The 17,943-nt window shown below is 37.0% G+C and overlaps 2 protein-coding genes across 4 annotated transcripts; both read right to left on the reverse strand.

Annotated features, from left to right (window-relative positions):
* On the reverse strand, nt 946-3,975 carry LOC109235049. Of its 3 annotated transcripts, none has more exons than XM_019401060.1 (7): nt 3,801-3,975; nt 3,120-3,192; nt 2,287-2,440; nt 1,869-1,966; nt 1,681-1,758; nt 1,538-1,603; nt 946-1,136 (listed from the first exon to the last, which is right to left on the reverse strand). In XM_019401060.1, exons 2-7 carry the CDS (start codon nt 3,141-3,143, stop codon nt 1,128-1,130), a joined length of 429 nt encoding a protein of 142 aa, XP_019256605.1. In that variant the 5' UTR covers nt 3,144-3,192; nt 3,801-3,975; the 3' UTR covers nt 946-1,127. The 3 variants fall into 3 exon arrangements, with proteins under 3 accessions (XP_019256605.1, XP_019256603.1, XP_019256604.1); XM_019401058.1 differs by having other exon boundaries at nt 3,120-3,199; XM_019401059.1 differs by lacking the exon at nt 3,801-3,975 and adding an exon at nt 3,714-3,795 and having other exon boundaries at nt 3,120-3,199.
* LOC109234858 lies at nt 6,028-8,291 on the reverse strand. The gene is made up of 6 exons (XM_019400904.1): nt 8,287-8,291; nt 8,146-8,209; nt 7,946-8,060; nt 7,136-7,416; nt 6,907-6,987; nt 6,028-6,138 (listed from the first exon to the last, which is right to left on the reverse strand). Exons 1-6 carry the CDS (start codon nt 8,289-8,291, stop codon nt 6,028-6,030), a joined length of 657 nt encoding a protein of 218 aa, XP_019256449.1.

Raw genomic sequence — 17,943 nt, forward strand, 5'->3', positions numbered from 1 at the left:
TTTTGGCTTAGACAATATTGAAATTCGTATAGCACAAAATTGTTATTAAGTAAGATAGAAAAACTGTCTACCTTTTAACAATAAAAATATTTTAGAACTTTGAATTAAACTACTCAAATTGTTATATTATTCAATAATATTTTTTACAACAAGATTCAAGGTAATGTATTGCAAACATATGACTAACATCTTCATAACTTAAATTAACCATCTCCAAAATATATTTAATACTACTATCAGATATTTGTTTGTGAAATTAAAGACTTCATTTCTTGCAAAAATATTTTATATGCTATAATAATAAAAAATAAAAAAAAAAGGCATCTTATTCAAATTTTGATTGAGAATATTAACTTTGTTGAGCCGCCAATGTATGTCTGTAAAGCAAGTACAATATTTATAATCTCAAGGCCAATATATGTAATAGAAAACCACGACGAGATAACACCAATAAGCAGAAAACAAAAAAACTTTTGTCACCACCATTAGTTCTTAATGAAAGATGCAGTAAAAGATTGCCATCAAAATAAATAAGAAACCAATTACAAAGTCTATTTTCTCATTCTCTATCCCATCGACCAAAGATTCATTTTCTGCACTTCTCTAAATTTTGCAAGAACAAAATTGACAATTGTTACAGTTATTAGCAATGAATTGGGAAATTTCATACACCATTGATATTTCTCAAGACCCGATTCAAACTAGTAAAATGTTTGACGACATATCAAGTAATGATTTTGTTCCCTAAAAGTGTAGAATATGATATGGTTGAGACTGTGAGGCTTTTCAAATTGTAAACATTCACCACGAAGATATTGATAAGAATGGACATTGGGTCTAACTAACCCCAAAAGTTAGCTTGTGAGGTGAGGATTGCCCAAGCCATATAAGGAGACAAGGACCTCAAATCCCTCCGATGTGGGACAACTCAACATAACACCAGTAAGCAGAAAGCTTTAAAAAACATCACTGCCACAAGCTCTTAAGGAAATATCCAATAAAAGATTGTCATAAAAACATATAAGAAACCAACTACGAAGTTCTCAAAGCTGAAGAAAAACGAAATTGTCTAAATAGTAGTTGGTAGTAACATCTTGTCACCAACTTCATATCCCACAACAAAGGCATCACTCCATCTGTGTAAAAAAAAAAAAAAAAGGCAACCAAAATAGTTTATCAAGAAAACATTCTAAATAAACCTGTTCAACACGTACAATAATCAGAAGTAAAGAGAAGGCTGCAGCCAAATGGCTCTATAGTACCAGAAACCTATTTGATTGGGTTTAAACAACCGAATTTGAGCACAACCAAATTTGAGCACTCAGAGGCATTGCCATGCAAGTCAAGTGTTAGACCCATGAGAACTAACATATATTATGGAGTTAGTCAGGCTAAAACTTTTACTATTACCTTGTCTTATTCTTCTTTAGAATAGACGGTTCTATTTAGAAGTAACGGGAGCAAGTTATGTAGAGAGGATGAAAGAACTCAATTGCCAGCACAGTTGAAGGGGGAAAGTTAAGTTACTGAAATGTACCTTCTGTCGTTTTGCTTGTGCAACATCATTTTGTTGAGGAGAAGTCCCAACATCTTCATTGGCAAGCTGCACAAACAACATGCTTAGAAACTCAACTGCCAGCATAATGGAAAGGAAGAAAACTTTAAGTTTTGTAATAATACCCTTTGTCGATTCGCATCTGATGGGCTTTCCACACAATCATTTAGTTGACAAGAGGTCCCAACATCTTCATTAGCAGGCTGCGCGTACATAGATTAATCTTAGAATTAAAGCCGAGGGTGACACGGAATGCAAAGTCTATGCAAGTTGTGTAAGTATAGAGCAAAAGATGGCGAAAAGTTACACTTACTTCATCAACTGATTCATGAACACTTTTAGATCCAGAAGATACACCTTTCTCTGCATTCTCAGCGATATCTTCAGTTGCTCCAAGTGTAGCAGCTTCTTCTACATGGAGTTCAACACTGGGAATTAGAAACTTCTCAAAATTTGTAACAACATGATATATTTATGTTCTCAAAATTTTGTAAGAACATATGTGTAATAGGCAAAGGTATACTCTATACATGCTAATTTCATCAAGTTTAGGATACACCCAAAAGCGGATTCAGAATTGTAAGGGTTTGAGTTTGGTGTGGGTTCAAAATTTGTTATCTGTACTTATTTAGTGAACTTTGTAACAAATATATCTGAGCCAAATACTGAGTTCGGATGAATCTGTAACTTATGCACTACATCCGGCAAGTGTAGAATTCCCAATTGATTACCATTGATGCCTTTTGGCTGTTGTTTGTCAAGTGTTGTCTTCTCAAGAGAGCCGTCTTGATCCTTCCCCGATTTGCCTTCATTGTCTGCGTCAGATCTTTGGTTCTGTATCTTCTTCTTACGATCATGTTCTTTCCCTTTCAAACCGAACATATACTGTAGAATTATACAAAAAGCAAGATCAACGAATTATATATCCAAATTTAAGAATTCATTCCGGCACAGAGTAAAATCTTCCCTAGCTCTATAGTACTAATGAGTTCAAAGTTGGAAAAAGAATATATATTAGAATTAACAAAGAAAAATGATTTCAAATCAATGTGGGGTCAAACAAACAAGCATCTGCTGCTGATTCTGTTACTAGTCTTCCAAAGTTAATTAGCGATGATCTAAATTCAGAACTAATAAAAAAAAGGGGGGAAAACCCAAAAAGTGATTGCAGACCTGAGCTGGTATATATCTCAGCATAAAGTACTACTCTGTTTCAAAAAGATTGTCTTAGTTTTACTTGGCACAAACTTTAATAAAGAAGGAAAGACTTTTAACATATGTAATCTTAAATAAGTCATAACATTTGTGTCGCATTAAAACGTTTGAAACTTGTGGTCTGAAACCTGTCATAGCATTTGTGTGGCTAGAAATGCTTCATATTAAGAAAATATTGAAAGGTACCAATCTTTTTGGAACGGACTAATAAAGAAATAGTGACCATCTTTTTTAAAGAGGGTAGTAACATTTTCTAGGTCAAATCAATCATATATATGTGAAAAATACAAGTGAATAAAAGGGAAGGAAATTAAATGACAAAATGAGATTTAGAAAGAATCAAACTCACCAAAATCCAATCACTGTCTTTCATTGTAAGAGAAATCACGAGCAAATATCAGTGTCTCCTCTTGGCTGGTCAGCTATTTCCTAGACAATTCAAAACAAATTACTTCAAGCAGATATATATGGGAAGAAATAGTTGATGTTCGTTATATCACAAGAAATCATTAAGACTTAAGAGTTCATATTTAAACTCATAGGCTATCATACCATATTAAGATATCAAGATCAGCACAGCTAACATATCATATAGTAAAACAAGAAAAGAAATGATGAATGTTAGTACAACCATGATGATTTTTTTTGGTTTAACCACTAGGATTCACTGGCTGGACTAATTCACATTCGTGCCGCGTAGGACCCATTTAAGGGGAGCAGAAACAAGCTTAAAGGAAATGATAAAAATCAAAAACAAAAGATTTGACTTGAGAAATGCTAGAAATCAAGACTTCAAAAACACCAAAACAAAATTCAGAAAGAAATCAAAAATACTCTTATAAATCAGATGCTTTATCAAAACCTGGACGAATTTCAGAGAAAACCCACAAAAATTCATCGCTCAAATCACTAAAAAAACAGTAAAGATCACTGGGTTTTTAACCTGAAAAAAAAAACATAGAAGAATCTTGTTCTTCTTTAGTTAAAAATGTAACGCCTATTGACATAGAATGGTTGAATGTGAACTCACCTTTTTGTAATATTGGTTTTGTTGAGCATTGTCTTTACTGGAAACTCTATTTATATAAACTGAATGAAGACTCCAGTTTGACTCCCTGTAATCTATTTTGGATTCTGCACTATCTGGCACTACTCTTTTTTGTATCGATCAGTTAATTCAGTGAACTTTACTGATTGTATAAGTGAAATTAAAAAAAAAAATATATACTATTAAAGTCGTTGAACTTTACTCGTTGTATCGACAATGTCACGACACAGGTTCAATGGATTAGCTATATTGTTAGTTGAAAAAAACTTATAAGGAGAAATTGATTAGAAGAAAATTATTACTCCGTCTGTTTCAATTTAGATGAGGTAGTTTGACTCGACACGAAGTTAAAAAAAAAAAGATTTTTGAAACTTAAGGTTTTAAAAGCTGAAGGGGTAAAAGCTTTGTGACGCCATTACATTTGTGTGGTTATAAAAATACTTCTCATTAAGGATAAATGGGTAAAATGAAGAGTTTAACGTTGAATTATTTCTAAATTTAGAAATATGTCATTTATTTTATAAAAGACTAAAAAGAAAATACTGCATCTAATTTGAAACGTAGGGAGTAATAACTCTGCATCTAAAAAAGTCAAGAAAAATAGACTTTAAATAAATAAATAAAAAAATAAAAAAGTTAAGACCCTTCGTAAAGATTTATTTTAGACCACAAAATTCGTCGGACCGCCCCTGAATATGGTATAAGATGCTTTTGCTTTTTTCTGTAATCCGCTACTGTGTTAAAACACAAAATCAAAAAACTGTTAGAAGAATAAAAGAAACTGGAAAACAGTAAAGAATAAGAAATATTCCGAGTCCACAATTTGCTTGTGCGTTCTTAAGGAATTTTAACCCCCTCACACGTTGCCAAGGTAATGGATTAAATCCTCCCAGGATGAAACGGAATAAACCTTCCTGCAACAGTGGCAATACAAACTGCAGGATACTAACGAACTCAAAAAACGGAGCAAAATCACACTTACGAATTTGAGGGAGAGAGACTGCGAATTAGAATGCAGTATTTTCAGAAAGAAGGAAGTTTTGTAATTTTTTCAGTGTGTTAAAAACGAAGCCATGCCTCAGAATTTATAGGCAATTATTGGAAGAGGTGTGATGTTTGTTCTAGAAAAGGTGTCTGTTCAGAAGTTTGCGCGTCCTGCCGCGGTCCTACCGCGGTCACGCCTGGACAGCGGCTAACTAACTGACATTTAATTAATTATTAAATAATTAATTAAATAAATTTTGTCCAAAAATAATCTTATCGATCGACAAATCCAAATCCAAACCCGAAGCCGAAGCCGAGCCGAGCGACGATGGCGTGAGGGTTCATTCTCTTCAACATCTTTTAAGAGCTTTAAGAAGTGATTCTATATATATACACACAAATGTAGTTGTCCCTCACCAATGAGGGACAAAGTTCAAGACAAAAGCTCACTTTATTCAAATTTTCATTTCCCTCCATTTTATTTCCCACCATTTCCAATTCACACTCTTAGACTTTAAAGCCCAATGCTTAAAGTCTTTGAAGCTCAATGCTTTAAAGTCCAACATTTTCTACCATTGAGTAGAATGAATATAATTAAGTCCCAATTTAAAAAGAAACAATTGAAGTTTCAACTAGTTAACCTGACTGAACATACCATATCTAACGCACTAGCTTACATACACTACTAGAAAATGGCAGATTTCCGACGGCCAAAATGGTCGGAATTCGATCAGAAATCACGTATTTCTGACTACTTTTTGGTCGGTCGGAAAACAATTTTCGACCGAATCCGTCGGTGATTTTAATCTTTTGTACTTGTGTTAAAAATCAACTTGATATATATAAATTCAGTAAGCCGTCTTTTCTAGAATACAGAATCAACAAACTCAAAATCCCGGACCTGCCTAAATTATGACCTAGTTTGATGACCACATTAATGGCTTGGATAAATTCAGTATGGCATCCAACGAAGAAAAAATACTTGGAAATTCACATTTGGCATTCCTACTGTATAATCTCAAGGCAATGTATGTAACAGCATATATTATGAAAAGACAGCACCAATGAGCAGAAAGCTTAAAATCCTTTGTCATAAGTTTTTAAGATCGTCGCAAAACAGACAAGAAAATAACTACAAAGTTCCACAGAGAAGACTGATTTAACTATCTATTAGTAATTGGGAACATGTTGTCGCCAGCTGATTATACCCCAAACACATGATGTACTACAACAAAATACGCTCCCACAACAATGGCATCACTCCATCTGTGTCAAAAATAGCAACCAAAAACTTTTTATCAGGAAGATATACTAAATCAATAAGCATGTTCAGCACCTACCATAATAAAAAATTAACACGAAGCTGCATTCAAATGAATCTCTAACTATTCCATATATCCTCTGAAGTATCGGAACCTAATTGATTGTTTAACATATTGTTGAATATATAGTACACTTGCATGGGAAAACTAAGGGAATATTCAAGTTAAAAGATACAGCCTTCCTATGTCAAAGGCAGGGGCGATCCGCCTATTATACAGCCTAAATAGGTTAAAAATAATTTTTTGTATATACAGTCAAACCTCTCTATAAAAGCCTCGTTTGTTCCGATATTTTTTGGCTGTTATAGAGGACATATATTATAACATAATACAAAAATCGGTTCCGAGGAAAACTTGGCTTTTATAGTGAATGACTGTTATATGGGGATGCTGTTATAAAGAGGTTTGATTGTATAATCCCTTGACATAAGAGAAACTTCTAATGTAGTGGTAAAGGGGTGAAAAATTACTTATGTCATAGTTCAAATCCCAAGTATGTCATTCTTATATTTTTGTGAATCCCCTTCCCAGAATTCCTGGCTCCGCCACTGGTTAATGGATTTAACTAGGAGTTAGTCAGGCTGAAACTTGTACTATTATTTTGTTTGAGTTGGGACAGTTTGAAATTATGCCACTTTCTCATGTTACCTTGTTTTCTTCTTCCTTAAATTATAAGGTTCAATGTGGAAGCAACAGGAAGAGGTGTTACGTAGAGAGGATGAAAGAACTCAAACTGTCGGCATAATGGAAAGGAAGAAAGCTTAAATTGCAGTAAATAATACCCTTTGTCGTTTCACATGTGATGTGCTTTCAGCAAAATCAGCTGTTCGTCGATGAGAGGTCCCAACATCTTCATTAGCAGGCTGCACAAACACATCAATGCTTATGATAAAAGCTGAGTCTATGCTAGTTGTGTAAGTATAGAGGAAAAGATGGTTGTCAAAATCCAAAACGAATAGAATTATCCATAAGATTGTAGTATTCAACATTAAAGGTGTAAAATACACTTACTTCACCAGCTGATTCATGAGCACTTCCAGGTTCTATAATTGATGGTCCAGAAGATACACCTAATATCCTTGCGTTGTCAACGACGTTGTCAACAGTTGCACCTGCAGGTGTAGCAGCTTGAACTTCACCACTGAGGAACATACTTCTCAAAAGTTGGCTAACTTCCGTTGGTACGCCACTTCCTGGTGGCACTTGAGCTTCAGTTTGATCAGCTGTGGCAACTATGGGTCTAAGAAAGTATCTGGTGTATCTAACTCGTAACATGTTTGGTGGTTGTCCTCCTGATTAACAATTAAAGATCAGAGAGAAAAAATTTAAAACCAAGTTCAGGCTCAACAAAATGCTGATGCTTTTATCCATTTTTATAGTTAGTAAATCCAACTTAGCCCTTAACCTATTTACAGGCTTACAGCCACTGGCACTTTCTTTACATTATATGTGCTGAAAACTTTACTGTTATTTTGTATTATAATGGGCAGAGATGATTCATATAGCCGACACCGACTTGGGACTGTGACGTAGTTGCATGTGCTGAAATTTTATTGCATCTGTTTCAATTTCACGTAGATATAATTTCACTAATTTATACATCATAAAATGAAAGGGCCAATTAATCAGTTTTATTATTTTGGCAAGGAAACAAATATTTCCATTGGAAACTAGTAAGTAATAATTTCACAAAGGGACTATATTATTTCATTCCTATTTATGGTGCACATAAAATTAAGCGTTCATCTTACCTTGCTCATTTGCCAGCTAGATAGCATACAGAAATAATGTCAAATCTTATGAACTAACTACATAACGAACCTCCTATCATTTGTGTGCCAACTTGCAGTTGGTGCAGCCGCGTACCATTATCATTTACTAAACCAGAGTTGATTAGCCTGTGTATTGTTGAGAACATCACAGAATAAAGTTCTGCCTGTTGACGGACAGAACGTTGGATTTACAAAGTTTAATTGTCAGATATAGATTTGGTTTTAGTAGAGGAACAATGACGAGGCTACCTGGATGGACAGTGGACCCGAGTTGGTTATATAGACTGCAGGGCCAGCATTAACTACGGCAGTACTCTGAAAACGATCACAGACATGATCATGTTATTAAGAGAAAAAATAATCCATTTAGTAGAGAGCAAAGTCTAATACCCCATTGTCACCCATTCGGACCCACATCATTGTGCGGCCAAGCTCAAGAAAATATGCGCCTAGATTGTTAAACATTGTTCCGACTGTTGTCTGTGCATTTAACTGAGTTCTCTGGCGCACCCTCGGATCACTCACGTTCAGATTTTGCCGCAGATCCCTTTCCAATTCCTATGCCAACAGAAAATCCAACCAGTCAAAAATGTTCGGCTGATCTTAGAAAATTTGAAGGAATTGGAAAGCAGTTAATAAAACATAAGCAGGAGCAAGCACTTACAAGAAAGCGCTGTGCAGTTTGGTTAATAAGCATATTCCTAGTGGACGACAGCAGTCTTGCTAATTGTTCTACTTCTGGAATTCCTTGTGAAGGAGTGGAAGTATTGGATGCACTTCCGAGTACCTCATTCGTATTGTTTTCTGTTCCTGATTATAGAAAATGACTTATCCAGATACCTCTAAAGTGACAGGAAAACATAAAAGAGGAAGAGAAGTACTGACCGTTTATATTAAATCCTCGTCTCATTCGGTTGAGATATCGTGACAAAGTTTCTATAGAGTTGGGGATTTCCTGCAACAACCAGACTATATTATACCGTACTTCTGTACAACCTAAATTACAAATCCCAAGAAAATACTATAATACTTTGAACGGCAGCGACAACCCCCTCAATATTACGCTTTTTGCAGAGGATGTATACACACATAAAGCATGTGGAGATATAAGAACTATAACGACGATCAAAATGATAATATGCAAATGAAATTACCTGTTGAGTATTGGGAGAAATCCTATCAGTAGCACCTGAGGTAGAGCAAACAGAACAGGCAGGAGTAAGTAACTGAATAGAAATGTAAAGACACGAAGTATAAATTTCTTCAGCTAGAATACAGAGAACTGATAATGAGCCGAAGGCCAAAATGCGTTAAGACGAAGTGCAAAAATCACATGACCAGTAAACAGAAGGAGTAGCTGGTGACACGTCTATCTTAGAACTTAGAAATGACAGAAAACTTAAATGGTTTTGAAATTTTCTACTTCACTTGCGATACAAAAAGAAACTAAGAATAATTAGTAAACAATTTCTAATGGATATTTAGGAGGAGATTGTCTACACAACTTCTCAACCAACGTCGTATTAAAGAAAGCTCATTAAACCTAGGAAACAGGGAGAATTACCAAAGGGTGGCATGCTCTGAACGGTGCAAACCAGATGTAAAGTATCACCATTTTGAATATCTAATTAGCATTAAGTATCTGATGGGGAAAGAAATAATAAGAGCAAAGAGACATAGCCTAAAACTCCTACACGTAAATGCATCAAATCATAAGAAAACTGCCACCTGATGTTTAAAGAAAAGTGCTACTTTGAGAAACTACTGCCGTAGTAATGCGTCTTAGTTATATTATACTAAAGATGATCATATATAAAGTGACTAAAAAGGATACTGTATGAAGAAAGGAGGTCATCATCCTGTAAGACTTTTCCACAATAGATTAGACGCTGTTGTTCCATTGGCATCCCTATCAAAAGAGACACCTGTTCTTTCAAGTTCCATACCTTCATCTGCATGAAATCGCAAATGGAGATCAGCACATAACCAAGAACCATTTTAGTGATTAAAAAAGTGAGGATGCATGCATAAACTATACATGTGGTTGTGTTGTGCAAGCAAAAACCGCATGGTTTAGTGTTAAACGTGCACAATTAATGTATCGCACAAATTTCTTTTACTTAATGAAAAGGTAACACCGTAACAGTTCAGAAGCTAATATCAATAAACAAGTACCTGATTGCTAATGCGCAAATTGTGGGTTTGAGAATTCATAGTTTTTACTTTTATCTCAATCGTTGTATCATTGCCTTCAGTTCCATGGCCCTCAGAAGTTTCACCAGTGTGAGTCATTTCCTTTCAACACCTTACGCACCTGAAGCAGGTCAGGTTATAAGCTTTAGTGTTTCTCGATTGTTGTTTATGCGTTTAACATGCAGATCAAGATAACGGGGACTACCAGTTGACGATGAGATCCATCCTCAACATCAATATGAGAGCAGAAATTTACAATGAAGATGAAACAGTTAACCGGCAACTGGTCTTAACCATACAGATGGAAAGTAACATTTATTCAAGATCGAGTTCCATTAACTTTAAGTTCTTACCATTATATGGAAATCTATCATTACTTTAGAGCTTGTTAAGAATTCTAATGTCAACTTACAATGCACACATCCTAATGACTCACAAATTATAACCGCCAGAGAAAATAATTAGAGACAAGGCGAAAAGAATACCACTAATGAAACACTAACAAATAAAGGAAGATGAATAGATATTACAGATCTTACAGCTTATGCAGCAACCCTAACTAAAGTTATGTGCACATATGGAAGTACAAACTCCAAAATAATGGAAACTGTTCAGAACTTGCAACAGCGGAATGCATGAAATTTGTACAGTTTGGTAGATGAATGAATTTTCAGTAATGAATAGACTTGTGGAATCCAAATAAATCACTATCTAAAAGCAATTAATGAAGTTTCTTTACAAGAAACAAACTGAATATTACCAATCTAAAGCCACTAAACGTATTTTAAATTTTAAAAGTGATGGCCTAGTTTGAGAATACTACATTGTAACAGGGATCAATTACTAGGTCAGGCTCATTATTGTAGAATTCATTATGATATATTTTATGCACTTTAAATTGAGAAGGTTACGATATCAGCACCACTAACAAAGTAACATTTTAAATACTCACAATAGTAAAATTGAAGGAAAGCTTCAAGATTACCAAACCTGCACAACAGAAAATATATCAGCTACATATCGTTAGCAAGTTATAAAGAAGAGAAGCTTTTGAAATGCAGGTTATAAGCCTCAGATTTCATGAGACATATAGGCACACACTAAACAATCAAGAAAACATGTGATGTGTGGGTTAGGCGCACATCACGATTCGAACCTTGACATAGACAACAACTTGGTATTTAAGTGGAGAAGGGTAGAGGGGCGGGCACATATTTTTCGAACCTTGTGCTACTGCCCCACGGGATATCTCTGTTACTAAAAATTGCTCAAGTTATATCAACTTTGGGTTCCGATCAGACTTTAGCACATGCATGATGCATTTCCATTCGTAAAATAATTTTCTTGAAGAACTCAACAAACTAAAATACCTAAAGCAAAAGTAGTTTTAAGTTTTAACACAGCCAGGATTGAAAAAATTCAGAGAAACACCCAAATTTTATCATCCAAATAAGGTCATTCCTATATATGCGGTTTTTGATACATAAACTTAATCAAGACTTCAAGAACTCAAAAAAAGAGATTCAGATAGAAACCAATAAAACTAAAAATTAAGAAGCATTATCAAAAACCTGAAAATCCCCACAAAAATTTATCACTCAGTTCACTGAAAAAAACAAGGTAAAATCTTAACCTGAAAAAAGAGAAGAAACGTAACGCCTAGAAGGAGAAAACAGTTGAATGTGAACAGCTATATATGACAAAGGCTTACTCTTTTTGTAAGATTTCTTTGTGAGCATTGTCTTTATTCCGTTTTGGATTATGTTTGACTCTCTGTAATCCATTTTGGATTCTGCCTACTCTCACACTTCATCAACTTCGTGGCAATTGAGGTTATATTTTGCACCTTCACTTTTTTTTCTTTCTTTTGCGCATGAGGTGTTTGGTTAAGCTCGTAAGTTGTCAAATTAGTTTTTAAACACTTTTTGACTTATCCACGCATTTGTTAAAATGAATATACTTCTTTTATTAAAAAAAAATTCCCAACCCATCAATATTTTCGTCACCTTCTCACCATTAAGAATAATCATTTCTTTTGGGCATTTTCTAGAGTGAGCAAGTTTGTATATTCTCGTAAATGAATATTTATTTTCTATTAGAAATAAATAATTCGATAATACTTCTATTTTCTATATGAATATTTTGTGCACTATTTTAACTATATTCTTACTAACAAATTTTAGTGAATTTATTAATTATCGTATGTGTTACTCGTAAAACGGTACAATTGAATTTATATGTGGTTTCTTGACAAGTGAATTAATTCAATCCCGAAATAATAAAATAATTGAAGAAACATGCAATACTTAGCCTTGAAGTGAAGATAAAATCGCAAAAATAGTAATTCCGAGAGCAGAACTTGCGGGCACAACAGTAATGAAATTAAAGAATAAGAAGATAGAATCGATGGTATAAACTTTGAATCGATTGTAGCATAAGTTTGTCGGAAAAGTCGTCCTCTTTTCAATGATAACATAGCACATTATTTATAGCTGCACCTAGGAAACAAGGTCCTAGGATCATGCCCTTCTTTAATATCAATTATGATGGCCACTGAAGAAGGTGTAATGGTGAGCATAAATGCCAAATTTCTGTAACGAGCAGATGCACTAAATGCTGTAAAATATTCTCCATTAAATACCATGGAGCAGAGGGTATTTATTGCATCTTTACGAAGTGTCACCCCCTCCGGTAACAAACGGGAAAATTGCCTTCAGTTTTAAATATCCTCCACCTTGGGCTCCACGTGTCACTCTCTTAAGCGGCCACTTAGGATAGCATATTTTATCCTATACAGATAGCCCCCCCTGCTTTCCGGTGACATGATTTTGTATCATCGGGAAGTTGGTGGAAACACTCATTTTGACGGGAATTACTATAATTCCTTCTGAAAAGCTTCTGACAGTTGATTAGACACACGTCGCTACGCATTTAATGCCCAGAACTTGCATCAACCTACGATTCATCATAACATTTGCCGGTTATCCCCGAGGAGGATGTTTTAGCTGAACTTACTGATGCGGAAAGACTGCTTCAGGAGGCGCTTACTCGAACAGGTGTCTCCGAGCCTTCTTCGGATATAAGTATTTCTTCACGGAGTCCCCGGTTGGAGAACAGGCAACTAAAAAGAAAATGTTACTCCGCTGACAGGGGAAAGAATAAGAGAGCAAAGAATGCCGCCCCCGAGTCATCTCCAGAAGTAGTGGTAACGAACCCTCCACCCAGGACGGCCATAGACGCTGTGATGATTGATGATGATGGAGAAGCTAGTGATGAGGGAACTTCTCTACATAGAAGACGACGATCATTATCATCTCAACAAAATGCTCAACCTGTTGAGTTAGTTACATCAATTGAGGACGATGCCTCGGTGCTTTGGGGGGAGTTTGAAATGGTATGAAATGCCAACTCTCGTTGCCCAATCCCTGTCGCTGCGCCCGATACCATGAGGCTGAGTACCGGGCCCCTGCCGTCTTTGGTTGATGAGCAACCAACAACCAGCACTGCATTTGTTGCAGTTGCTTCTCACCCTTCAACGCCATCAGCTTCATCACCTTCTTCACCAACTTTTCTACCAACAACTCCTACATCATCTCCACCGGCCACATCTTCCCGAGAAGAAGATGTTCCTCTTCCCCAGTCCCCAGTCCATGGGAATGTTGGGCAAAATTATGCTGCTTCCTCAGAAGATCTGCAAGGGAGGAGCAACGTTACTCTATCGGTCTCCACAGGATGCAATTTTCTATCCCGGCCGGTGGAACTTGCTAACTATCTGAAACTTTTGGCTTCAGAAAAAGATTGGAAAAAGATACATGCTCTCGAGAGAGAGAGAGAGAGTGCTTGTTCAACAATGACATGCACAATGCCGAGCGGTACATTCTTTACTTCTTTTGTCATTTCTTCTTTCTTTGACTGAATATATCCTGAGTTTGCCTTTCTAGTTTTGTAGGCAAACTTCCTTGCTTCCAAGGCCTCCCGATGTTGATTCGGGAGAAAGAAGAACTTACATCCGCGGGCTATCAACTTTTGGATGACAGAGAGCAAACTGCTGCTCGCCTCACAGAATTGGAAGCCAAAGCCGCTGAGGCCATTATGTTGGAGGCTCGTTTGCAACAAAGTGAGCAAGAAGTAGAAACCTTTAGCCAAAATATTGGCCCGCTAAGGATTCAATTTGATGAGGCCAAGGGCAAATGGACTAAGGTCTATAATTTCGTTCTTGTTGCAACCGATCGCGAGGCTGCCTCCGCTGAAAGACTGACCAACTTAGAGGCAACCTTGAACTCAAAATCTGAAGAGATTGCTGCTGCAGGGGTGAAACATGCCTAGTTGGAGGAGAAGTATAGAAAGAATATTAGCTCTTTAGCTCAACTATCTCCGACCTTGACGTTAGCCTCAGATCCGTTAGAACCGTCCAGGAAAACCTTTATGCCGAGGTAACCCAACTCAAAGAAGAACTTAAGCGTTGAGTGGCTTCCCTCATTGTTGAGAAAACTTATGTTATGTAGGAAACCCTTGGAAGAGGCCAAAGCGGGTATCATTGATTTTGATACCAAAATCGCTAATACCCGTGATCTTGAGTTAGTTGCTAAAAGGGGTCTCCCGGCAGAGCCTGATGCTTTCGATTCTTTCGGTTCCGGTTCTAAAACTTTGGGAACTGAAGTGGAAATGGAAGACGAAGATGTTTGAGGCCAAACTGATGAGGGCCAAAATGTTGAGCCATCGGCGGATCTACCCACTTCCCTTGGGGGCACGGACATTTCTCTTCCTCAGGGTTCTAGAGATGTAGTAGTTTAGCCTTTCTTTTGTTTTTCCAACTTTTGTATTTGTGCTGCTTTGGTATGTTACCATAAATAAAGACATCTTTTTGCTTATGTAATGTTTGATTCTTCTTTTGTTTGAATAATTATGCAAGTTTTAATCTTTGCATTCTCTTTTTTCTTTTGCTTAAGTGTTTTGCGCAAGTTTTATTGTTTGCGCCTTATTATGTAAAACCTTGGGTGTGTTTTTCTCCGAAAGTATTTGGATTCGGGGCACAAATTCTTCCAAAAGAAACTCTTTATCGTGAGGGTTTTTATAAAAGAGGGCCCTCTTATGTTTACAATGTACTTGAAGAGGACGTCTCATGTTCATTAAGGCACTAGCATTTGAAGTACTTGTTTAACTTTCAAATAATAAATTCAATTTATTGATCAAACAAGAAACATGATGGAAAAATAAAAGGACTTCATGGAATTCCTTCCATTTTCAAAAAGTACATAAGCATTCGTATGCTAAAAAGAGATTGCCACTTTTTGTGGCTAATTCGTACAACTTGTTTCTACGGCGCTGATGTGCAGTCCCCGGTCCCGATGATATAACTATGTTCCCTGTTTTTGTGTTTCGGTCGACGTGGCCATCATTGTTGACGTATTCTCATATCATTACCCCCCCCCCCCTCAAGTGTTCAAATGCGAAGAATACAAATTGGAACACTGGAAATCTTGCACCTTCGAGGATCCCACTAATGAATTACTAGACAATCTTCAGCTCGGTAACAAACTTTGCTTCCCCTTAGGAATTTATACTATCTATCAAAAGACTATCTAACAATCCTCTAGTGGTTTGCACTTGTGAACGGTCGGGTAACCTTTGCTTGATAGCAAACTCACTTTCCCGGTGGGAATTCTGCTATCGAGACAAAGATTATCTAACCGCCCCAAAGTGGCTCTTCGCTTGTGCGCATTGCTATTAAAGGTCTTATTGATGCTGTTGAAACTTTCTTCATAGTATGATGTCCACTGCTGCCTCGTTAAAAATCTTGCTAGAAAAATCCAATTGGGACAAAACTGGACGAAGGGAAAAAGAATACAGCACATACTTTCAGTACAGGTTATGTTTGTCAACAATAATATCTTTTGAGGTGTGCCACGTTCCTGTTGCTTGGCAACTTTTCTCCATCTTGATTCTCCAACTCGTACAAATCTTTCTCGGTGATAGCTAAAACCTGGTAGGGTCTTTCCCAGGTTGGACCTAGCTTCCCTAAGTCGAGTTCCCAGGTGTTTTGAGTTACTTTCTGTGACGACCCAAAGGGTCATCACCTGTATTCATACCCATTCCATGCTTCCGAGGCCTTGAAAATCTCATTTTTAGTTGCCTTGATTTGCGTGCGCAGTCCGAGCACGTAGCCGGAAAGCTTAAATATGAAATCCTGTGAAAAATGCTAAATTTTGATGTTAAAATGAATAAATTTGACTTCGGTCAATAATTTTGGGTAAACGGACCCGGAACCATGATTTGACGGTCCCGGAGGGTCCTTAGGAAAATATGGGACTTGGGCGTATGCCCGGAATCGAATTCCGAGGTCCCAAGCCCGAGAAATGAATTTTTGAGTAAAATTATTTTTCTGAAATTGTTAAGGAAAAATTGTAATGAAAACCGATTAGAACGTGTTGGTATCTGGCCCGTATTTTGGTTCCGGAGCCCCGTACAGGTCTTATACGTGATTTAAGATATTTCTGACAAGTTGGAATCAGAGCTCTAGGTTACATAGGTCTCACAGCTCACGGACAGGCTTAGTAGAGTCTGAGGGATCGGTACGGAGACGTCTGTATTTATCCCCCAGAGGCTACCGAGTTAGGAAAAGTTTCACATTTGTTCTTCCTTGTCGTGCGGTTTGGTTTCTCAATGCTAATTGAATTTCTACTCTGTTCTTTCGGAGATGGCGAGAACACGCGCTTCCTCATCTTCCGATCAGCAGTCCGAGCCCCAGGAAGCTCCCGCTAGGGGCAGAGGGCGAGGACGAGGCCGTGCCAGAGGCCGAGGTAGGGGCAGAGGTCAGCCCCCAGCAGTAGCACCAGCGGCGGAGCCTTAGGTTGATTTTGAGGAGGATCCGGCCCCAGCAGTTCCGGTGGGCCCAGCTTAGGTCCCAGAGGGGTTTATTGCTACCCCGGATCTTCAGGACGCTCTAGTCCGATTGGTGGGCCTCATGGAGAGTGTCACCCGAGCAGGATTGCTACTTGTAGCACCAGCCACCACTCAAAGAAGAACTTAAGCGTTGAGTGGCTTCCCTCATTGTTGAGAAAACTTATGTTATGTAGGAAACCCTTGGAAGAGGCCAAAGCGGGTATCATTGATTTTGATACCAAAATCGCTAATACCCGTGATCTTGAGTTAGTTGCTAAAAGGGGTCTCCCGGCAGAGCCTGATGCTTTCGATTCTTCCGGTTCCGGTTCTAAAACTTTGGGAATTGAAGTGGAAATGGGACGAAGATGTTTGAGGCCAAACTGATGAGGGCCAAAATGTTGAGCCATCGGCGGATCTACCCACTTCCCTTGGGGGCACGGACATTTCTCTTCCTCAGGGTTCTAGAGATGTAGTAGTTTAGCCTTTCTTTTGTTTTTCCAACTTTTGTATTTGTGCTGCTTTGGTATGTTACCATAAATAAAGACATCTTTTTGCTTATGTAATGTTTGATTCTTTCTTTTGTTTGAATAATTATGCAAGTTTTAATCTTTGCATTCTCTTTTTTCTTTTGCTTAAGTGTTTTGCGCAAGTTTTATTGTTTGCGCCTTATTATGTAAAACCTTGGGTGTGTTTTTCTCCGAAAGTATTTGGATTCGGGGCACAAATTCTTCCAAAAGAAACTCTTTATCGTGAGGGTTTTTATAAAAGAGGGCCCTCTTATGTTTACAATGTACTTGAAGAGGACGTCTCATGTTCATTAAGGCACTAGCATTTGAAGTACTTGTTTAACTTTCAAATAATAAATTTAATTTATTGATCAAACAAGAAACATGATGGAAAAATAAAAGGACTTCATGGAATTCCTTCCATTTTCAAAAAGTACATAAGCATTCGTATGCTAAAAAGAGATTG

The sequence above is a fragment of the Nicotiana attenuata genome, chromosome 11 (assembly GCF_001879085.1).
Source record: "Nicotiana attenuata strain UT chromosome 11, NIATTr2, whole genome shotgun sequence".
Classification (NCBI taxonomy): Eukaryota; Viridiplantae; Streptophyta; class Magnoliopsida; order Solanales; family Solanaceae; genus Nicotiana; species Nicotiana attenuata.